The following is a 25607-nucleotide window of genomic DNA, read 5'->3' as shown; positions in this document are numbered from 1 at the left end:
AATTCTTCACCCATTAGGGGGTATCAAACATACTATCAATTTGATTGTTTATTAAAGTAAAGAGCTCTGCATATAAACGGTAGCATAGTATAACTGTACTCTATATGCTTTTCAGAGAGTATAATATTTAACTCACAATACCCAATATAAATCAGATTCTCAACTGAGGAAATATTGTTGACTGAAGATTTCCTGAAGGTTTTAAAATCTTACATATTCAGGGTAAGTGTAATCTAAAACATCCCTCTGAATTCAACCACTGATCTGAGAGCAGTTTACATGGAACACATTGGGTTAATTGCATCAAATAATTGATTTTACCGAATCATATTTGGTGGAGTCCCACGGCCTATGTTGAGGGAACTCATAAGCAATAATCTATGGTGTTACTCACTGTATTTACGTCACAATATTTCCGAGTATGGTGTTTATTGCATTGTAATGTTTTCTTTATGTTCACTTCTGGGAAATTTTTCCTACTAGTCTTAATTATTAGGAATTATCAATATTCTCATGAACAACTATTTTTATTTAATGAACTTTGAGATCATATTTTCCCCTCTACATTGGCTCAAAAGAAGTCATTAGAAAAACTTGCGTCTTACTCTTACAACTTCTTGGTAAACATGTTCTTGTTGCCTGCATGGTTTTGTTCTCTGCCCGTATTCCTGCTTTGTTTATGTGGCATTATTTTTATCTTCATATTAACTTTATTATTTTTTAATCAAAAACTTCACATTGTCTTAAATATATTACTAGGTCATTTAACAATTACGGACAATGTAAAATTTTTATCACCCTTTTCATATATTTTTGTTGTTCTTAAAATATATCCATATAAAAATATTAGCATGATGTCTGCACATAGTAACACTCATAAATATATGAGGTGATATTATTCTTATTGTTGTTGTTGTGATGGTTTCAATTGTTAATTCAAAACTTAAAATCCATTATTGAGAATCCATAGTAGGACAAATTATGAACTTCTTTCCAACATCAATCTTACTTCCCCACCACCATCGAAGAAAATACATCCTCTTTTATACTTCCTAAAAATCTCCTTTTTACTTATCTTTTCAGAGTGCATGTAGTGTTATTGGTTACAATCATTATTAATCTGATTATTTTCTTTCAAATTGTGTGTTCTGTAATCCTGGCAGAAAGGCAATCATAAACCCTTAGTTGATGTTTGCTGAATGGCAAGTGTAGGTAACTACAATAAATTGAAAAGCCAAATTTCATGTATCTTTGACATCCTCAGGACACAGAGTTATTATAATTACATAAAAGAAATAATTAAAAGTATAATCAATCAAAAAGGGCAAACGGTTTATAACCCTGATTTTGATAGAATACTAAATTGAACTGCTGGTGGATGTAAGAATTTCAAATCTTCTAAATTTGTTAAGTTTAATAATGTTACAAAAGTTAATTTGAGATATGGTGGGAACAAATGATGACTAATTAAGTGGACTCCAAAATAAAAAATTCCAAGTATGGAATAATAGGAAAAGAAAGAGATTAAAGAAGTCATATGAGTATATTTTCACATCTCCAGAGAGACCTACCTGTACCACTAAAGGATGTCCAGGCCCACAAGTAAACATATAGATTTGCAGAAAGAAAGCAATCTCACTCTAAACCATTTTAAAATACATTTCACACTTAGAAAGCAACTGTTTTGAGTACAAATTTTGTCATGAAAATAATCAGTAGACGAGGAGAGCATAGTTGTTAAATTAGCAAAATGAATTCTTATGGGTTCAACAATCTAAATGCTCAGAGCAAAATAACTGAAAGCAACAAAACATTAAAATTATTTTAAAAACACCGCAGTGTGTTTGGATAACACAATGTTACAATATGTTGCAGCTGTTAATAAGAAGTAATGTTTTTAAGGAAGCAATCTTCAATTAATCATTTCCTCTTTTAGTGGGATAATTTATGGAAATGAAATGAGGCTAATAAACCAGAAAGAATGGGAGGAAAGAAAGAAGTTAAATAAATTGCTTCCTTTTGTAACAACAAAAAAGTCACGATATCCATCATTTGGCCAGAAATATCATGTTGCTAAAGGCCTTATTTAGCATTTGATTCTCTTCCAATATAGCAGAAACAGAAGGCATCACATTTCAGTTTTTATTTTCCTCTCCATTTTAACCCCATAAATGTCTCCCAAGATTGAAATGTGAATAATGCAACAATCTTAGGAAATTTGATGCCATGAGAAAAGACAGAGATGGATGAGGTAGTGAGCCATATATGTATTCATTCAACTCTTTGATTTCTGTTATCAATTTATCAATACATCTTTACTGAAAATTGAATTTCATAATTAGTAAATATAAAAGTAAAATTTAATTTAGGAGTAGGCGAGTGGACGCAAATTATTTTAGATGTTTATTTAGGGTATTTAACAAATACAGTTATTTGTTAAACTACATAATGAGAAATCAAATTTCAGTTATTTCATCACATTTTAATTTTGATATTTTTCTCAGTAATATTCAGTGTGAAAGTCAAGCAAAGGAAAAGAAAGATGCTGCTCATAAACTCTTGACGACATAGAAAACTCTAGCTATGTACTACTTAAACATAAACAACCTTAGTTAGGTTTTCTTTACTGGATTCAGGATAATTTTCTCCAGAAATACAACAGGTGCTTCATAAGTAGAAAATACTCTAATTTGACTTCAAGTGCATGAAAAACATCTCTTTAAGTAGAAGTCGCTCAAAAAGGCATTTTATGGATGAATCAATTTCTCTTGGGAAGACATCAGCTATTTAAAAATTTTTTTAAATGAAGACAAAAAGACTGATTCATCCTTAATATTCATGTAAATTTCAGAACTGAGTATTAAGATAGGTAACCGGTGATTTAATTATCTCATGTAGTATAGTGTACTTAAATTCCATAATATATACCAAGGTATCTAACAGGGATCATGTTTGGTTCTTTATCAAGGTAATGCATAGAACAAGTTTTTCCAGTGTTTAATAAGATGCTTATACTAACTAGATTCCCCATATCTGTGACCATATGTTTGCATGCATGCACCAAGAAATGTATGCATGTATGTGTGTTAAAACACATGCAAGTGTGATTAATCCATCTACTAGAAATATGACCAATATATGTGAAGTTTAACGGATGTAATTTTTCAAGTATAGAAAAAACCTCAGAGAAAATTTAAACTTGTAATTTGTCACCTTGTTAAATAAAATCAATCTAAATTTTAAACTACTTCATTTTATGCTCTAAATTAAAATCTGTCTTTGGTGCTGGGAAGTATTTATCAGCCAGGTGATAGCATTTAGAATTTTAGAATTCAGTTGATACAGTTTCACAGATTTCTGTGGGTCATACTTAAAATGTGCTAGTGTATTTATAGATAGGTAGATAGATTGATAGAACCAGGATGTTTTAATTTTATTGTTCGTAGGTAATTATTTTGTTGGATTGAGTCACTAGGATCTTATTTTTCGAGAGTATTAATTTAAAGTATACTAATTAAATTGATGTGTTATGAAGTTAACTATAAAGCCATTTGAATAGTTATATTTAACACTGTACTTGATACCTGTGGTATCAGTGGTTGCAATGCTTCTTTGTATAAGGCAAGCTGCAACTCAGTTACTTAAAAACCAGTATCAATATGAAAATATCTACTGTAATATTCATTTAGTTTATATTAGACATCTGTTATGTTTTATTTTCATAATTTTACAGCAAATGAATTACCAAAAAGATCACAAATAATCTTTATGCCAGAGCAAGATTACCATAGGAACACTTACTTTAAAGAAATCAGGAAACGTGGACTTTAATGTCTCATTTATTTTCCCCAAGAGATATGATGGGAGATGGAAAACACCCACTCGCTGAAGCAGAAGGTTTTCATAAGCAAAAATGAAAATACTGTCTTTTTTTTTTTAATGATACATGATCCTTATAACTTTTGGAATTTAAAAATATACAGCATGCTTAAAACATCTATGTTTACAACAGTTAAATTGTAGGCATATGAACAGGTGATCTCTCATAACATACTTCAATGTAATAAGGAGCTAAGAGAGCACAAAATATTTCAAACCTCTTCGTATTCATGTGTGTGCCTGTGCCTCACACGCATATAATATGAATGATCGGAGTGCTTGCCTAAAGTAACATCAGAAGACATCTACTGTGATTTTTGATTATCTACACTGAAAATACTTTCAAAAAGAGTTTATAAAAATCATAGAAGATGATACTGTAATGATTTGATTCTACTATGCATGCTTCCTTACATTTTAACATCTCTGATATCAGAATGTGTCTGAGTTGATCAGAGTTGAAGTTGCTTTCTTCCAAAAAGAATTCTGCCAGACATGTGGGGCCCTATTCACCTGATACCTCTTTAAATTAAAGACCCTGTCTGAGGTTTTTGGGTCCACCCTGTTAGTGTGAATACAGAAAGTAAACCTCAATAAGTACCACCTTATGGCTCGAGGAATGTTTTTCTCCCTTTTTTATCTCCCATGATTATAGTTGAAACAGAAAATTTTCCTTGCTGTCTTCATCTGCACAGGAGTTTATTTCTTCTTTAGATTACCACTGAATCACTTTGTGTTCCAGTTTGATTCTGGGATCATCTATTAGATTACCCATCTTGGGCAGTTTTTCTTTCTTAGCAGTAACACAAAATAGTGCTGCATTTTATGTTCAGTGTCATCTTAGACTGGATGAAATTTGTTAATTTATTAAGCTTAGGAATTTTTTAAAGACTGACATCATGCTCATCTATCAAATTAATCAAATCAAGGCTCCTCTCTGGGCTATATGCTCAGATTCATAGTTGGAAGAGGCTAAGGCATATATCACAACAGCATTTCTACAAAATACTAAATTTACAGCTCTGCAGTCCATGAAGATGGCACCGCAAAAATTATTTTATGAAATTTGGGAATGATTTTAATACCAACCAAGACATAAATTGAAATGGGCTAGTTGTGGAGATAATTAAGAAGATTGAATTCTATGGACATTTTACTGTAAGATGCTAGGAAGGAAATGCATGTATGCAGAACAGCCAAAGGAAGTATTAAGGAGTGAAATTCAATAATGCCAATAAACTAGAAGATAGGACATAAAATATATCAAAGTTCCAGAAATCTAAAATGATGTTTTAATTTTTCTTTTTTAAATAGTGGTACTTATGGTACAGCTTTTTCCTTTCTGGACATGTAAATCATAGTATGGCTCATTCTTCTTTGGGAAAGAAGAGGGAAATGAGGTAGTTTAGAGATAAATTGACTCAGTCATTTTCTTGAATGTAAAGTCAGACAAGCTCCAATTTTGTGCACAGCAATTATTTGGGGGAAGGGAACGGATTGGAAACAACCTGAGATTTCTTGTTAGCATCGTGTATGAGGTGTGAGTGGGAAGACACGACTTACCAGCTCATATGTATTTAGTGTTTGATACTAAAAGCTCCCTAGGTGAGTAGCCACCAGTGATGGAGGAAAGGGTGCTGGGATCAAGGCAAGTGGAGCTGGATTTTTTATTTCACCAGGGCCAGTTCACCAATAGTGATCCTACATGAGAGGGAGCAGAGTACTGAGTGAGGGTTAAAGGTTTCATCTAAAATGAAATTTCTTTCACCTTAATTCTGAGTTATTTTATATATAGTCTCTCTATTACTACCTCAGAATATGTAAAATATAGAGTGTTACAGAATACGTTTACCATTACAGCTGGAACTGATCATCTTGAAGTGTGTAATTTGGCTTGGTGTTGCTTAGCAGCTTTCCGTGAAAACATCGCATATCTTTATATGTTTCCATATGAGCACATATATTTTATTGAATGTGAGAAGTGACATTAGCAAGACAACATACATGATTTAACAGGGCTGGGCTCTGGATTTCTGCCTATTTTAGTTACAAATATTGACATCAACTACTTCAAGATAATTCACTGATTCCTAATGGTAAGACTCACCCTGGCCAAGTGGGAATGCCTGACTTAGTTTTCAAATATTTGAAATTCACTGTAATCTATGGTGTATGTGTTTTTTGTTTCGTCAATTAGCAACACAAGCAGACAAGAAATAAAAAAGGCTTCAAAAAAGGAGTGTTTTATTGCTGCAGGGCTTCTTGGACTATTTTACGCTTTCCTCCCATATATCACAAACATCTACTTGGAGCTGTTTACCCACACACTCTCAAGAGACCCTGTTACATTGAATTACAACAATTCCCCTTTCTCCCTACAGTATGCATTCTGACAGAAGAATCAGGAGAAAAATTTGTTCGTGTTCTCTTCACTTTCTATAGCTAAGCAATTCTATATGTCCAATTTTCATAGGTTTTACCCACTCTGATTTCATCCAAGTACATCTTTATATTTTGAAACACTCTCCAAAGTCTATGCATTCCATGGTGAACAATATTCATTCATCCACGGTCTCACTCTTTCAAAAATCCTTTGGTTGCTTTTTTCTTGTGGGTATATATACTCATAACTCCAGTACGAATATCATTTTGAAATACTGAGTGGGTCTATAAAGGGACTGGATTGATAAACGGATGGATGTTTCAGTAAGATTATATACACAAGGGTACTTCAAAAAGTTCATAGAAAAATTCATCTTATCTTTAAATTCTATTTTTCCACAAACTTTCTGAAATACCTTGTACATATAATCTCTAGCAATTTTTAAAACATAGCATAGTGCCTTACATATAACGGAGTATACTCAATATTTATTGATTAATGATGTTTCTAAAGAGAAATTTTATTTCTGAATATTATGGTATTAATAATAACAATGCATGATTTAGAGCATTTTTTCACAGTACGTAATAGATGCTATTAGTTCAACTCTACTGAAAAACAAAATAATAAGACAAGTATCTATATTATAGCTCAAAATGTTTAGATCAATCATTTATTCAAAAACTATTTATTGAGTATTTATAATACTTATGATATTGTATCTGCAGTAGGCCTAGAGATACAACAGTGAGCAGAATAACATGGTTCATTTTGAACTGAGGATTAAGGTTTGATTAGAAATGAGTTCCAGTTGCATCCTCTTGTGTTTTTGCTTGTTACTATCATTAACTCTCCACATCTTAAACAAATACATTCTTTAATATATGGTACTTCTTAATACTTCATTGGTAGAATGGTGCTGATTATAATTTAACATTTTTACATAAAGTAGATTACTGAAAGGCTAGTGAAAATTTCATTGTCCAATTGAAATATGCCATTTGACAAATTGAAAGAAGGTGTGTCAATAAATGCACCATACCTGTGCCAGACAAACAGTCATAACATTTACTCCCATTTAGTGATTTCTTTCTTGTTTATAATGAGGACAATAACAGATAGGAAAGTCCATGGAGAGAAAATTTTGCAAGCAAAGTGGGTCAAAACATTGGTTTCATTCATGGTTACCTGTCTCCTGGTATTGATACCCCCTAACATCCCTAGGATTATTCATGAATTGGATACCACCACATCCAGATTATGCAATTGCAGCAGGGGTGGGGGCGAGGGGGTCTGAATTTCAGTAAGGTAAGAAGGTTTTGGAATGCATGCTGGTGTACTATTTGTGGCAGTGTTTCCTTAACATTCATGAAACATAAATATTCTGGACACATAATTAGTAATCAAATCAAAGTTTATTGATAAAAAATATTAAGGCTACTTTTAGAGATAATGTAAAAGGCACAAAAAATTAATAGGGTAATTACGTTCAGTTAGAATGTTCACATTTTACATTTTAACTATTCTTAATGATCAAGTGTTCATTAGCAGTTTTGTCATTGGAAAGTTTCCCCAGCAGAGGGAAGCATAACCTCATTATTACTTTCATAAATGGTTGAAGTAAGGAGAATGATATATCACTACAATTTTGCTGGATTTTATGTGAAGATTGGTTGTTGTTTCAGCATTAAATAAACAACTTTGATATTAAATAGGCCTTGACATATTTTAGGAAGCATAAAATGAATTTGGTTCAAAATGTCCAGTTCAAGGGAATATCCTAACTAGTAACTCATTGTGAAGACATCTACATTATATTCTACTTGGCTGTGATACCCAATAAAAAAATATAAGGTTTGTATCATCAGTAGATTAATGAATAATCTGTATCATCTATTTTAAGATTATATTTTCTTCTTTGACATATTTTAATCTACATTATTGTTGCCTGCTCCCTTCAGATTGCTACTCTGTATGAAAAGTATGTACTTAAACCTGGCTGCTTTCTGTTAATGTAAGAAAGTTGAGCTTTAAATCTCATAAGCATCTAAAATGTTGAATTTATCGTAGTTGTGATGATAGAATATAATTCAATGCTTTGTGTTGTTTTTGTGTTCTTTACTATTTTCTTTCTGCTGGATTTTTTTTCCCCCTCTTCAGCAGCATGTCTTGAAGTATTCAGGGACAGATGTGTGCAAAGCACACATGTGTGTGGATATGCGTGATCGCTTATAATTGGAGTGGTGATCTTGGTGTTACCAGGTCAAAAGAGGAAAAATGTGACTTACCATGGTGTTGCAAGTCTGAACAGTGAGTCAGTGGGTCTCCATTTCTTATATCTTGTCGTCTTGTGCGTCTAAAACAATTACATTTAAAAGGTATTATTGTATCTCTGCTTTCCCTGTTGGGAATTTGTCACAAGAATGAGGAAGAATCAGAAACCCGTTATTAAATACTCCAACAAGGTATAGGAAGAGATGCATCTGTATCTGACTAAAAGATGTTTTAAAAGCAGTTTATCATAACTGTAAGAGCAGTCTCTGAGATAATCAAAATGTTCCAACAATGTATTAAAGTCTTTTGAAATATCGATAACAGAGAATCCTTGGTTTTTCACTACCAGATGTCAATCAATAACAATCTAGCATCTAGAAATTCTAAGCTTAACTTCCAAGAAAAAAAGCAGAAAATTTAGGATAGTAACCCATTTCTTCAAGACTTAACAGAATTAAACTTTTTTTTCTGATTGTTAATGAGGGAGTAAGCATAAAAATTAAAATTCTTTTTAATGTTCTTTTTCTTAATGCATCTACATAATTCCTTAAACTTTTATAATTTTAAGAGAAGAGATTCTATTTTTAACTTAGTTTTAAAATTTCTTTTTTAGTTGCTTTATCAGCCTTTTTAAAAATAACAGTTTATTTCATGATCATATGGCTATGAGTGCAAGCCAATTCACCTGCAAAGTGAATAGAAAGAAAAAAACAACAATACATGTTGGACTTAAGGACTTTTGCCAGAGGAAGGTGAAAGAGAAGAGACAAACTTATCTGTAAGAGAAATTTTTACAGCAAATTTTAATCTTATAAGCAAAATTTGCTTATAGAAATCAAATTTTTTTTCTACTTTCTCCTACTCACATTATATGTTAGTTACAGTCCATTCTGGCATTTTTCTCTATACTTTGCTAATGGTTGACTGGGAAGGAGAGGTGGGCTCTAGCCACTGTGGTGCAAAAAAGACATGTAGTTCAATGAAGAGTCTAAAAATGGGGATTGGCTATGTGTAACAGACTGGAAAAGATTGGGGAACACTTGCCCAACTGTTTTCTGTGGCTATTTTAATGAGTATTGTCTTGCTGTAAAATTAGTTACCATTCCTTAAAAAGAACTCTCACAAAGGCCATTGAGAATTGCAAATATGGAATTTGTTACTGTAGTCATAATTTTAGAAGCCTAAAGTATTTATAGATTTCTATTTGTAGAATTAGTGAGACTATCAAACAGATGTTACACATTTCAAAATTGAGCCAACAAGAGAACTTGTGAAACACGAACCACAAAGAATTTGGGAAGGCATTTTTCACTGCCATTTAAGCTTTTGAAAAATACAATCCCAAAGAATATATACATCATGATGTCTCTAAACATCATTTTCAAAGATATATTGTCAGATCCATGAAAGTGGATTAAGGAAAGTCTTTAAGGCATAACAAAAATGTGTCAATGAAAATTCCTTCAATCTTGAAATAGGTATATATATAATAATAATATATATGTTTAACTTATTATATAGTTATGATTTAAGAAAAGCTTAAAATCGAATGGATTATTACTAAATTAGGCAAAATTATACACTTTCACTTGAAAAAAATACTCTATTTTAGTTCGAATATAATTCCCCTTTTTTTAGGCAATGTAAAAGCCACCCAGAGCTAAATGTTTGTAAGTATAGAACTTTAATCTTAAATAATTTAATTTTATTGCTGTAATGCCTGTATATCACTATTTATTAAACTATCCATGATTTCTTAATCAATGGACATTATCTCCACACTGAGTTTTTATTTTAAAGTTGGAATTCCAGAAAAATTAATGGGTATATGAAAGTAATACAAACATCTTATCATCTCAATTGATAATAATATCATCTGAATGTTGAAGGCTTAAGAATATTTAAGTGTTTCTTAAATGGAATGAGTTAATACTACATTTAACATTATTTAACATTATTAACAAGATACTGTGTTTTAATCCATTTGAACTGATTATATGATAGACTTAAGTTGTAGATGATTTAATACTTAGTTAATGTTATCTAAAGTGTGTAATCAAAAGATTAAAGTAGACACTAGGGCCATTTCTTCTAATATTTTTCTGAACATTTAAAATGATCTAAATGTTGTAGAACGTATTTCAGTAGCTATGAAAAATCCATATTTATAGCTTCTTTGAAAACATTAGCTATAATAAGAAATAAAGAAAACAAATTATATTGTGCCTAAAATGCAGTGGCTCGATAATGCTGGTTTCTATTTTACGTTTCAATATATTAACATGAATGCCTTTTTTCTTTAGGCCCACATTAATGAGATACTATATGTTTTTTTAATCTACCACTGTTTATTTCTTAAACACTGCTAAGTATCAGTAGAGAAGGTATCTGTCACTGAGTAGCAGAGGATTTGTTGAGATGGCTATTTTGTCAAGTGAAGAAAATGTTTTTTATTTTTTAAAGCAAAAGTAAACCAAGTGTTTGTATAACTTTTTGGATGTGTCTAGAATTTCTCTGTAGTATAACCACGTTTCCTAAAAATATCACTATATTAAATGATCAAATGTGTGTTCCTAATGCATTCAGTCTTGTATAGACAGTAACTTGTAGTTATGTTTCAGATAAATTTCTAAGCACATCTTAGCAACTTTATTGAAGCATGTCCAAAAATATACTTTTAAGTACTATCAAGAGTATACTTAAGATATATGTATAATGCATATATACAGATAGGTATTTTATTACATGGTTTTATATTTTAAGGTCAAACACTGCAAACATAAAATGATACTCTGATAATATAGTGTAATTTAAATTTTCTTGAGTCAAACAAATATTTTCAGGTGTTAATCAATATTACATATATCACATATAAACGTGATACTTTCAAAAGTAGGAATAAATTCTTCTTGACTTTCTATAATTGGGTCTCTATATATTCCCTAAGACTATAACAGAAAATAAATTTCTTTTTCTGAGAATTTTATGTTCATCTAAGGACATAAATTGCCTTGTTAAAATTAAAAACAGGAGAGATTGTTGCTGGATGAAAAAGGACATTTGTTGGACAACAGAGCATTTTGTTCAAAAGGCACCAGGCTCAGTCTAGATTCTGTTCATGACTTTCTCTGTAGCTATGGCCCTCAGTTTCCCCCTGTTTGACATGAAGTTGCAAAACTGTATAATTTCCAAGTGTAAACATTCAGGGATATTATTGTCTTAATTTTCCCTCAATAATTTACTAAAACCATTTGTTCTGTTATATGCAATACCCAACTTTCCTATTATCCATTTTTCTCATTGTTTTGACTATTTTAAGATGGGGGGGGGGAACCCATTTACCCCCAATCCTCATTTTAGTTATCAGAAAAAGGTGATGTAGTTATTTAAAGAAAGCTGTTCCAAAAATGCAATCAGGTAAGGTAACTAGCAAACATTTTATTTATGTTTAATATGTTTCCTACCTCTTTGCAGTGGGAAAATAGCGAGAGCATGAAGAGCCATCCCAGGCACAGTAAGGGTCTCGGGCGAGGCAGCACTCTGCACAGGCTTTCCCATAAATGTCACATCGGTGGAGGGGGAGTTGGGCAACCCCAGCAGTGGAACCGATATACAGTTGTTGCTGCAGAAAGAGTTACTCTTATGGCAAAAACTATCTTGTTTTTTAAATCTCATTTTTCTTTTACAAAAAATGTTTAAAAGTCTATTTAAACATAACTTATCAAAGACAAATTATGAGTTTAAAAAAAAAATCCCATTATTGTTTCATCAAAAGCCTGGAAGATAATATGACACTTTAAAATGGGGCAAGCACAAAGTCTCAATATTTGACTGAAACAGATGTCTTTTATTAAATATAAAACAAAGTAAAGATAAAGGAAGACAATAATATATCAAGCAATGTAATATGCAAATCTTCTGTTCCTGTTCTTAGCAAGTTTGCTTTTTCACTTCTACTGTTTATAATTTTGATTAACCAAAAAATCTTCATCACCATGTGTTTCAGATGGGCTTAAGATGGGAATTGTTTGCTTCTGTCTTCTAGATGACCTATTGCATGGCCTGTGATACTGTGTGCCTTCCTATGATGGGAAAGGGTGATATTTTGGTACTTGAGTTAGAAAGAAGTTTTGGCTCAACACCGAGAACTGCTTTGCCCTCACATTACCTCCAGGAAGATTATTTTCACCAAAACTTATAAAATATTTCTCATCTGAAAGATCATCAAAGAGGGGAATCAAGTACCCTCTGGTGCTGTCTACCAAACTAAAAGCTGAGATGTAGAAAAAGCATTGTTTGGTGCATTGGGGTACCAGCATTTTAGATCTTGCCATACATTAACTCTCGGTGTGATCTTGAACAATTCACAATTTTTTTTAAAGATTAACCTCCTAATCCATAAAATGACCATGTTTAAAAGATCTTTAAATTATTTATGCAGATATAACATTCTATATTGCCAGTATCCTCAATGAAATTGAAGTTACAGAACGAGGAAGAATATGGAAGATTTAAAAAAAAATTTTTTCTAGTAGCTACTAATTCGTACAACTTTAAAAATGTCTTTAAAAAAGAGAAATCAATGTAGCATATCAGCTGCAAATTTATGTAAATGCAAAATGAAATAAAAATAAAATTATTTTGTGATTTCTCTGTATTTACTTTAATTGGTACCATAGCTCCTTTTTTGGGCACTAAAGGATTGAATAATTAACTATACTAAGCCTTAAATAAAAGTTATGTAAATACTGAAATATGTAATAGTACACATGGAAAGGACTTCAAAGGTGTGTTTTAATTTTTCTAGTATGTAGATGAAAAATACATCTCAGAGAAGCCATTCTCTGGACAATGGTGTGCTTTGTAAAATATTACAAATTATCTAATAGTCAGCAATGGATACTTCAGTACATTAAAGTAGCATTTCCAAAGACTTTCATATGTAACTAGATAAGTTGATTGCAAGTAGACTGAAGTATCTACGAGAATCTAAAAAATTATTCAAGTTATAAGTAGTGTTTACATAGGACATATTTCTTTGTTTAAAGCTAACCAACACACATATTTTAATACAAGAAAACAAAATAAGAGGGCAAAAATAACAATAAAAATGAAACCATTGTGGAAGCATTTATCTTGATAAATATTGCTATTCCATTCCATAAATAAGGAACACAAAATTATAGCATGTATTACTAAATGTTCTACTTTTCACTATCTTTAAATTTTACTGTTATATTAAAAGATTCTATTAATCAGGACAAATTAAGAAATTATGTTAAAGTCCCTGGAAGGAAAAGATGGAGTATTGCTGAGCTTTCCCCTCCTATCCTTATTTCTTTCTTCCAACAGCCTTTTTCTTCTTTTTTTTTATTTTAATGAACTTAGATTCTATTGAAGGCAAGCAATTTCAATTTGATAAAAAATAAAACAAATACATAATATTTAAACCATAATGGAATTAGTTAGGATAGGGTAACAATATCCAGAAGTTTGGTTGGTAATAGTGAATATGGACATGTCATTCTATATATTGCGGTCATAACTATTTTAAAAAGCTACTGATTTACATTGGTCACACAATTAAAATATATCTATGCTTGGCCAGTAACTTTTAAGAAGTATGAATAAAATTCATATTTACAGATGTTTAAGGATGTGACATTTGAGTAGAAAAGGAGTCATCTAAATAACAATATCTAAATCTTTTATATTCCTTTAGGAGAAACACAGAGAAATAATACATATAAGGAATAGAAAACCAAAAATTTGGCCACTGAAATTACTATAGTGAAAAACTAAAGTGTGATAAAATGCCAAAAATTAAATGCAACTGAATGCTATTTACATTTTACCATAATTCTGCAGGATTATTAATGATGGGCAAAAATAATTAAGCTATCCAAATGAAATATAGGGGAGGCTTGCAGGCACCATTGAGCATAATCCAGTCATTGGCAAGCAACCCGGTGTGCTTTTTCTGCCCAGTTTAACATCACCACAGGCTTTCTCACTATCCTCCTTAACAAGTCGTGGGCTGTAAGCAGGAGATGAGTTCAATTAACCAGAAAATTAGTTGCACCACTACTTGTTTCTCTTGAAACTACTACATTATTTTTAAAATGCCCATAAGCATGAATGAAATTGAGTCATATCCGAGTGAAATCAAATTCCAGTAACGGGAAATGAAGGCTAGAGACACTTTCTTCCAGTATGGTATTTAAATTCATAGACTGCTTTTGTCTATTTCTTGGTGAAACGTTACATTAATAGGCAATTTTTAGGTAGTTTTAAAAAAATTAAAACAGAAAGAAATGCTTTACAAATCTAGATATGGTGGTAATGTAATTAAGATTGGCTATGGGGCCTAGCAAAGAATAAATAATTTTAAAAATCATTATGAGAATGAATATCCCAGTCTAGATTCCATCCTGGAAATCCCCGGATTTCCTTGCCAACATCTGACAATTTTTAGATTACAAGAACAGGTGAACACAGACTTATGAAGTGTAAGATAACAGTTTCAGGTCAATAATATCTGCATTCTGACTTCTCTAAATATCTTGGAGATTATCAATCTATTTTGATATGTCTGTGAGGAAAGGATGCAAATTAAATTTTATTGGAACAGTAATTTAGTATCTTATTCAATGGACAAAGCACGGTCAGAGATAAAACATGTAAACAGTTCAGAAATAAGATTAGCCAGATGATTCTCATATTTTACAATGTGAGCTTTTACTATAGTGACTGCCTTCTGGCTTTTTCTGTTAAATTATTAAACAATTAATTTCAACTCCATATCCAAGCCTTTTTTTTTTTTTTTTGAAATAGTTTTCATTAAAAGGCTAAGTAAGGTTTATGGGAAAAAGTATATAACCATGAAAGATAAAAAAAAATAATTATTAAGTATTTCATAAACTATATTACAGTGACCAAAAGAAAATACTACAAATAAAAATTTATAACAAATAATGATCCAGAAATATGTTTATAGGACACAGATGAAATTAGTGGAAGACATGGGGACAATGAAAACTATCTTTAGTTTTTATTCTACCAGCTTTTTGTAAGAATGATATTACTTCTCTCTTCCTTCCTTGCATTTGTTAACAAATCCGTAAAATTTGATGAATAATAACTATATCTAATTATATGAAACACAAACTTAACAAAATGTAGAATACTGATAATAAAATATAATAATAGTACCTGCTTAGTAGAAAGCTCCATTGCTGAAATAGTAGTTGGTTCCTAAAGAGGAAAAATAAATTTGTGAATTGTTTGGACAATTAGAAAAGTCAGCCATTAATAATTAACACAAGGCACCTATGTACAATTTCAGAGACAGAACTTTAGTGCCCACAAGAAGCAATATAATTGAGAAATAAGACACATGAAAGAAACTGCATAGAAAGAATCCGCATTATCAAATAATGTGCAGCTAACAATAAGACTGTGTCAACATCATCCACTCAAAGACCGTCAGGAAAATACTTGTAGTTGAACAGTTTGGGTTTGCTGCTTGTGCTATAAGGGAGACTACAGGACTGCTCAGTTAGAGAGTGTTGGAAAGAGCATATTTTGGGTTTGTGTTATCAAGGGAGGGTTCAAAGAAATAGGGCTTTGCTCTGAGTTAGATGCTGTCAAAAATCAGGGATAATTCAATAATTAGGTATCTTCATAGATCATTTAGAAGGAGGGAAGAATGGAGTAAGGCTAAAGCTATGATTGGTATAGAAGTAGCAGTCATTCATGTTAGGCAGAACATGGGGATATCTGGTCATTTTTATGGTTTGGACATATTCATGTTTTTGTCTGTGTGTAGGCCTGATTACACAATAGTCTTGCTTTTATCTTGATTCATCATGGTCTCAGAGTGGCTGTCTGCTGTTGGTGTTCTGTGAAAATTGTTATGTTCAGTTGGAGAACACTGTGGTTTAGCTGAGAGTGCTGGGCCAGCCCCTAACACCACCAACAGGAGCTGATAATATTAGGCCAGTATCCAGCTGTCAAGGACTGCAAGAGCTCACTTGGGACAAGGTTATTTTATTGCTATTAAAAGGAGTGTTTAATGTAAAGATGATCAGCACTTCAGTTCCTTGCCAGAGAATATAATCTCTTCAGTGTCTATCCACAGGTTAACATAGAGAAGTAAGAACTGGGGAAGTAACAATCACCTGTGCTCTTTGGTAAGTATTCTACCTGGAGCTTATGGTAAACGTGTATGCACTTGCATACATAAATCCTGTTATTCGATGAATGTAGACCACTAAAAAGCCATACACCTGAATATATTAGCTTACATCTCTTTAGATTCCCTTTCTTTGAACTGTGCACCATCATATCTTTCAACAAAGACAAACGCGAAGCTAAGAAGGATATTGCTTGTGGGTCTCAGATGGTCTGATAAGAAAGAGGCTCAGGTGGGATGAATGATCCTTAAACGCCTCATGGCTCAGGTAACCTAAGTTGAGCCCTGCAAAAAGTGTGAAGAGCTGGACTCTGGAGCCAAACTTCATGGACTCGTACTGTGACCCACACCAGGCCAGAAATGTGATATTAGGCAATGCAGTAAAGTCCTTGTAATTCAGTTTTCTCATCTGAAAAATGGGTCTGATGGTACCTTCCTCAAAGAGTTGTTGAAAAGATTAAATGAGTTAAGACATGTAAAACACTTTACAAGTGTGCTTGGTGCATAGTGTTTTTTCAGATCTCCCCTCCCTCCCTCGCTCTTTCTCTCTCTCTCATACACATTATATAATAAATTAATATATTATTAATTAATAAATATATATTAATCATCAATAAATTATATAATTTATCTCATGTCTTGTGAGTTTTTCCCCACACCCCAAAGTGCACTATGGGGTAAGATCATAAAATCTTGCAGGCACAGAACAGGAGTGAGGAACTGAAGATTGAGAGGAAGGTGGAAACGTCAATAACAAGGTACGTTATGAGAGTCATCACACATAGAAATTCTGAGGATAGTGGACAACGATTCTCAAAATTGTCCACTGAGATTTGTACCAAGAAAAGTATTTATTCATCCCCTCACTCATTGGATGTTCTCAGGGGTATTACATCTCCCACATCCCCAGCCGTGACTCTTGCTTGTCTTTTGGCCTGCTGGCAGAGAGGTCCTGGAGCAGAAAGTGAAAGGTTCACATAAGGAATTGGATATGAGAAGGGCCAGCAGAGACATCAAACACGTCTTATTAATTGGCTGTTCCCCTCAATTTGGGACAGGGATTTTGGCCGTTTAGTTCACTGTCATTTCCCTAGCACCTGGGATTGCACCTTGTATTTACAAGCTCTCAATAAATATTTGTTATGAATGAATGAATGAATGAATTCTCTATGAATTTCCCACTTTTTCTCTTATCTCTTCAACTTACCCCACTATGCTGTATTCCTTCCACTTAATTTGTATATAAGATGAAGACAGCCATGTCATGAAGTCTTTCCTTGATCCTTGTAGCATATCTGGAATTTTTTCAGATATAATCTAAATATTCTATATTCACTGTCTTTCCTTGTTCTTCTCTCATCCAATGTCGTCCACCCCTCAAGCCACTGAGTCTAGCCCTTGTTCTTGAGTGGTGGCCTACTATCCTCAGAAGCAGAAATCACCAGTGAACTCTGTATTGCTGAATGGGCACTTTTCTGTCTATATATATGTGGGGTTGGGGGAAGGCCAGTAGGGAGATCTGAATCCTTGACCGTGGTATTATAAGGCTGCATTCTAACCAACTGAGCTAACCCGCCAGCCCTCATTCGTACAATTATGATTGGACTTCTTTGTTTTATACGGCACTATTGATGACTTATTTCTTCTTGACTGCTTTCTTTCTTAAATTCTATTATGCCTTAGAATTCTTTATCACTATTTTTAATAACCGTTATCACAGTCTTCTTCTCATCCTCCAGCCTTTCCTTACATGTTTGCCTGCCTTTGCCCACCTCTTTCCACTCTCTTTTGGATGCTACCTTCTTGTCCTGGTGAGATCATCCAATCCTGTGGTTTTAATTGCCCCCATATGCTGCAGGATGGCTCATCTCTACTTCAATCCCTGAATGCACATTAATTTAATGGGATAATTTAGAGATTTCCCATAATTTCTTATTTTTGTAGCCTAAATGAATTATATCAATTATTAAATATAATTTTCTATAGGACTTATCAATCATCAAGACAACTGTGATGCAAGAAATGTCTACCAATTTTATCCATGTAGAGATTTAATCTTTAGAATTTAGGAGTATCAAATCACAAAATAAAGGGGTAATTCATCACAGATATTCAGCTTTTAAAGACAAAGCTAAAGATCGTATTTAGGTTTGTACAATACTGGAATCAATTAACCAAAACAGAGAATTTAAAATAGTTAAGAACATTTTCCATAGCAACTTCTTCATCCCAACAGTTTCACTTGAGAAATAGTTATGTTATTTAAGCAGTTAAATTCATGTACGTTTTCATGAAATAAATTTTACAGTCAAGGTGCAAGGAAAGAGCTTCGCAGGCAGAGAGGAATTAACTAGTGTAATTGAAGTGAAAGTTAACTCTGTCAAGTTATTTTAAAATAAGAATCTAATTAATATTCATACATTTCATATTCATTGACAATGCAAAAAGCCAAGTATCTATAAGGCAGAGAAAATGAATTATTTTGTATATAAATTGTAAAACATAAAATGATCCCTAGTACACACCAAACTTGTTTATTCCATATTATCATTTCAACATTCTAAAATTAAGATCCTAGAATTCCTTAATTAGAGGAACCTTATTTATTATTTAGACCAGGAAACTAATAATAATTTTGAGTAAGAGGTACAATATGCTGCCTGCAGTTGAATTTTAATAGTGTATTAAAATGACATCCATTTAAATAAACTATATATATATATATTTATTTATTTATTTTTGAGAAATAACTGGTGGTGAATATGACTTCCATTTAAAACAGATGTAGTTTCATAAGCATTGTTTCCATGAAATCGGTTTCAATTGCAAATTTAATTGGCGTTCGAGTAAAAATGAAATTAAAAACTTAGCATCTTTTCAAGATTTTCTATGACTCCCATTTACCATATTATTTTTTCTAGATACTTTAATCTAGTCCTTATTAAACTTTTTCTCTTGCAAAGCTTTTCAACCTGTTGATCCCAGGAGATTCTAACATAGTTCACTGGATGCTAAGCATCTGGAAGCTCCTTTAGAATGAGTTAATAGACTAGGTTTTGGAAAGCATCAATTATATTTTACATTTGAATGAACATAAAACTCATTTGTTTGCTCAGCTATTCATGGAATATTGCATAAATTGGGTTTAAAATGCATGTATTATCAATGTAACTACCTTGTAATCCTTTGCAGTCAATAGGACTATAAATAAAGCCCATTGTCCTAAGTGCCCTACAACTTGATGTAACACTTAACTGTCTCAAAAGTAAAACCCTCTGGGGCCGGCCCGGTGGCGCACTCGGTAGAGTGCGGCGCTCCCGCCGAGGGTTCGGATCCCATATAGAGACCGGTCTGCTCACTGGTTGAGCGCGGTGAGGGCGCAACACCGAGGGTTGTGATCCTGTTACCGGTCACGGAAAAAAAAAGACAAAAAGGAAAAAAAAAAAAAAAAGTAAAACCCTCTTACTGAACAGAAAGGAAAATACCTCACTAAATAGTTAAAGTAAAATCAGCATATGTCAGGTTTTTATATCTTCTGAATCTTCTTAAAATATAAGGTGTACATGTAGAATTTTCAAACATTTTAAACAAGATTTTCATCTGCATAACAAGTTAAAAATAGCTACCATTTACTAGCAATCTTATCTTTAAAAAAAACACTTTCAAGAAAGTGTTCATAATCATGATTTTCACTATGAGATGAAGAAAGTGAGCTCACTGGACTTTAACCAACTTGTTCAGAATCATATAGTAAATATAATTCCAAGTCAGATTTATGATTGCAAATCACATTTGGAATTAGGCTGTGTCTTATTGCTTCAATACTATTTTGAAAATTTAATGGCAAATCAAAACCATTTCTAGAGTCTTATACCAATGCCAATTTTATTTCATCTCTTGTTACCTATTAAAATTTTACTCTAAAATGGAAATTTTTATTACCAAGTAATATTTTTCTTTCTGTACTCTGAATGAGATTTGATTTCACCCAGAATAAAAGTATCTTGTATGTAACTGAAACCACTGGAATGTTCTGTGATTAGCCAGGGTGTTTTCCTAAAACCAACTTCAAGATGGCAATAGGCATAGTACTGGTTTTAATTCAGGAATTTATACGAGGTTTGGTTATTCAGTCTAGCAAAGGCACATAATAAATACGGTCTCATGGAGATGATAATACAGTAAATAAAGTAAATTAGTTGGTTAACATTAAATGTCTTTAAAAAATAATCCAAGAGTAACAGATACTACCATGAACCTAAATCTGTACCTTGTCTATTTATCTTGTCAAACTATCATAATGCTCAGGTTGACCCTTCTTTATCATATTTTATTTTAAATGGAACTTACAAGGCTCAAATATAAACATAGAAACTGTACATTTCTTTGCTTATTCACTGTATATGGCTATCACTTTAATGTATTGTGGGGGTTTTTTTATCCTACTGTAAAATTAAACAAAGTTTGACAGTGAAATATTCCAATTGCTAGACCACAATATATGTTTGAACTTTGCCTGATAGAATAGAATGCTGAAAGTAAATATTTCTCTAAACTCTGCCCAAATATGTTTTGTCTACTTGAGTGCCAAAGAAATAATAACAACAATAATGCTTAACACAGAATATAAAGGAGAACTAGAACAGGTTTTATGGAAGGAGATGTGTTCCAGGTTGCAAACATCTTTTTACCAAATTGTAGACTCATAAATACTCATTTTCATGCTTGCACAGTATTACTTACTTATACTTAGTTGTTAGAGACTGATTAAGAAACTTTCTAATGATATCTTTAATGCCATTCAAATGTCACCCAGTAGTTATCACAGGTGTAAGTTGATTGTGTATTTCTCTAGAAACTGCAAAATACTAACAAAATCTAATAGATAATAAAAACTTGTATTTGAAAGATTGTTGACTTCCAACATCTCGTGATTTTGTTAAAAGTCATTTAACAGGTCGGCTTAAATTAATATCTTTTTAAGTTAAAATTTCTAATAATGTACTAGAGAAATTAGTTAAGATGTAAAATATAAACTTAAATTCTTACAGATATGAAGAATAAAAATTAGTTAGAATACAGTTCCACTGTAAAATTATGCATGTTCTGATTAACAAAGTTTCAGAAAATAATTAAACGATAGAAAAAAAGAAACATTTTTTAAAATGCCATGATGTGACAATACAGTGGCACAAAATAAAATTTAATTGTTCTAATAGATAAAAAAAATCCTTGAAACTAAGAAGTGTAACATATAAGCTGCATGATGTCAGGGACCATGTTTGTAGTGTTATCTCTGTCTCCAGAACTTAGAATTATGCCAGGATTACGGTAGATACTAATATATATTTATTTACATTTGAATTAATAAGTGAATCCTCTTTTAATAGTAAATGACAACCAGAAAGAAATATGCAAAGAAACCATGATGATACCAAAGAAATAGAGTCTGGAAATAATAAATTCTTAAGTTAACATAATATTTTAATGTCTCCTGTAAATTTATTTGCAACGGTGGTGGCAATACAAATCCCTAAATATATATAGTTGATAAAGTTTTTTCTGCTAGAGATTAATATGGACCAGAATCTTGTTGCTGTTCCTAGTTTATCTTCTTTATACTCTGGCACCTAACTCTAAGCATGGTCTCTTAAAGAAGACCTTGATCTCTTAATTTCTCCTATTTCATTTTTTAATCAATACTTATTCATTCATTCATTTAATAAATGTTGGTTGAAATGATATTTTAGGCTCTGGAGACATAACAATGAAAACATGACAGCAATTTATATATCTGTCTCTAAGTGCCCATAATTTTTTTGCTAAATCTAAATGAATTCTATAATGACTAATATAGTCCATTTGGATAATTGTACTTTTAATTGTAGACTAAATTATCAATGTGTCTGTTCATAAACGTAACTTATGGGACACATTGAAGAACAGGGAATAGTCAACAGTCTGTAAGAGACATAAATAAAATAAGGCCAAAGTACCTGATTTTAAAAATTATGATAGAGTTATGATGATTTTATTATTTTGAAGGCTTAAACCAAGGATTAGTAGAAAAAGCTACTGGAAGTATAGCTCATTTTCAATTTAGTTAAACTAAAACAAGGAAATTATATTAATAATAACATCTGAGCATAGTGCCTGCCGCTGTCTTTGGTGCTTTACATACAGTGTCTCCAATTCTTCCAGTATCCTAGTGAAGTAGGTATTATTCTCACTACTTTACTGATGGGGAAGCTGAGTTAAGTGTTCCAAACAGAATTGTCATGGAGCTATGATGGAAGAGACTAAACTCCATTAGAATACTGTTTATTTGGTTCTTACAAATGGTCTATATCAAATTTATCAGCCATATGTTTTAATGCTAACCATAACTGTAATTGACTGAATATATATTAGAAGCTTGCCAAATTATTCTTCATTTTCTCCTTAAAATACCACTGAATAGTGAGCAAGAGCCTATTGGGTTAAAACATTGGTGTAGCAATACAGGTTTAACAGAAGTCTTGGGAAGAATTTGCTTACCATTAAAATACCGAATACACTGAAAATTTTAAACCAGGCCCTTTATTTTATAGGTAAACTATCTGAGACACCTGGAGACTAAATGAGATCACTTGAAGTTGTGATACTCAAATCCAGTCTTTTCTCATTTTCCTTCCCACCAGTGTCTTCTAATTCAGGTTTATTTTGTAGTTATAAATTATTTTATCTCTGTTTTTATCAAAAATTAAAATAGCACCATTTATAGGCATCTACTTCCTGACATGCCCCATAAATAATTCATATAATGGTATGCTTCAATTCAAACTATCCCTATTAGCTGCCTGTTTAAAAGGAAGAACAGACATAATGGTATGTGTTACACTAGCTCAGTTCTCCTCTCCCCCTTCAATCCATATCCTACCGCTTCTACCCCCAAATCCCCCAAACCTGTAAACACTTACCTGGGCCATCTGAGAATCAGGACAAAGGGACAAATACCTGTACATTTCTTAAGTGTGTAGACCAGGACGTTATAACAAATTTGCTACTAGTGACATAAAATTTTTGAACTTTCTTTTGCTAACGAATGATTTCTTTAAGAAAATATGATAAAACAATTCATGAATCAGTTGAAAAAAGTTTGAAATGTTTTCATTGCTCTTTCATTCTGAATGCATTTTCCTTAATACATACATAAAAGTTACATATCATCCCGGTTATACCATAAAGTATAAAAGTGGAGATTTTAGAAGGGGGGAGATTGTTCATTGAGGTAACTTACATAAATAATATAAAATGTAAATCATATATTTTATCATTGAGAAAACAAAATATGAGCCAAGAGTATATTTCTTTACATCTTTAGATTTAACTAGCATTGAAAGTTTCAAGGTTTATTTTGACTGGTGTCTGGCTTTCTAATTGACAAGCTAATTAGAAGGGTATGCCGGACTACTTGGCCATACCAGGTTCAGTGTGCAGCTGTCCTGGGGGAAAGACGTACAAGTGAACTTGTTGACACTTGAAATTAAGCAGCACTCACCCGAAAAACTGTCATTTCTTCCAGCAGAACTTCTTCTAAATCGTGCCAAGTCTCCTTAGGAATTGAAACTACTTTAAGAACAGTTCCGGCATCTTTGAAAGAAAGGAGGGTGGGGTGGAGAAGACCACAACTTAAATAGATCTGAACTGAGTTTAGTGCTAATGGATGAATTCGGTTTTTTGTACAAAAAAGAACATTTTGATCTCAGTCTTCATTTAATTTATTTTTGTCAAAACATTAGTAAAATATATATTTAAAGGCATTTCATGCAATTACACAAACTGTAAAAATGAACTATAAAAACAGCCTTAAAACATAAAAACAACTGAATTTTTAAAAATAAATTAAGCTTTGAGGAGATTTTATCCTGATGATGCATGATTTTAAAAAGATATAATATCACAACAGAGATCGGCTAGGTTGGATTAATTATTTTTATTATTTTTTTTTTTAAATCTCTTTGTCAGGTGACTCAGAAAAAAAAATTAAAAACCTAAAAATAATACAAGTTTGACATGAGAGGTTTTCCACTTTTATTATGAAATCAGGATACTACTATGAAGATTAATTGTAGAAGGAATATGCAAAGAATGTTGTACTAAAATCCCTTAGTACGTTAGAGTCCCCTGAAGATGGCTCAATGATCATTAAGGGATGAATGACAATACCTGATTTTGCAAAATGAACACCTAGGATTACACATTTTAGTGGTTTTTCAATAATAAACACATTGGTTAATCAATTTTAGAGCATTAAAGCAATTTAAAATGTAGAAGTGTAAATCATAAAAATGGTTATATCAAATACATTTTATAGATATTTCAAACCTTATTTTTTTTCTAATTTTCATTTTTAGACAGATTTTCAAAAGAGACAAATTGTTTTAGTGACAATAGCCATCCCTTTTACTCTAAGCTGGATTAAGAAGATATTAATTTTCCAACATTACAGGTATATTTCTATTCTTTGATAAAATAAAGAATAGGTACTTGCTAAATTCAAAAATTTGGCTCTTCAACAGTCCAGTTATGACTAAATGTCAATTAATTTTAGTTTACATTGGTTCATTTTAATCAAATTTAACAGACTAATTATTGTGAAGAAACTGTACCAATAAAAAAATGCTACATGAGAAAAATAATTTAATGTATTCATAACATTGATAAACATTTTCAGGGTACCAACATGATGCACTATGTAAGATCGAAACAGGTTGCTAATTCATTCCTTGTAAAGTTTCTTCCTTTTTTTTTTTATAAGTCCTCTTTTAAGAGGATCCTTCTACGTTTACAGGACCTTAGACTACTCATAACACCAAAGATTAAAGGTAAACTTGG

General features: G+C 32.0%; 1 protein-coding gene across 1 annotated transcript in view; it reads right to left on the bottom strand.

Moving 5' to 3' along the window:
* SEMA3A (sema domain, immunoglobulin domain (Ig), short basic domain, secreted, (semaphorin) 3A) overlaps positions 1 to 25607 on the bottom strand; it is a 209492-nt gene that overhangs the window by 8407 nt on the left and 175478 nt on the right. The window contains exons 12-15 of the mRNA XM_008568811.1: positions 24271 to 24362; positions 15749 to 15790; positions 12001 to 12158; positions 8551 to 8618 (exon numbers count right to left, since the gene is read on the bottom strand). Of these exons, the coding sequence (XP_008567033.1) occupies positions 8551 to 8618; positions 12001 to 12158; positions 15749 to 15790; positions 24271 to 24362 (360 nt within the window). The remainder of the gene's footprint in view (positions 1 to 8550; positions 8619 to 12000; positions 12159 to 15748; positions 15791 to 24270; positions 24363 to 25607) is intronic.

This window comes from Galeopterus variegatus, unplaced genomic scaffold (genome assembly GCF_000696425.1).
Source record: "Galeopterus variegatus unplaced genomic scaffold, G_variegatus-3.0.2 Scaffold0, whole genome shotgun sequence".
NCBI lineage: Eukaryota > Metazoa > Chordata > Mammalia > Dermoptera > Cynocephalidae > Galeopterus > Galeopterus variegatus.
This window is presented reverse-complemented; position numbering and strand designations above follow the sequence as displayed.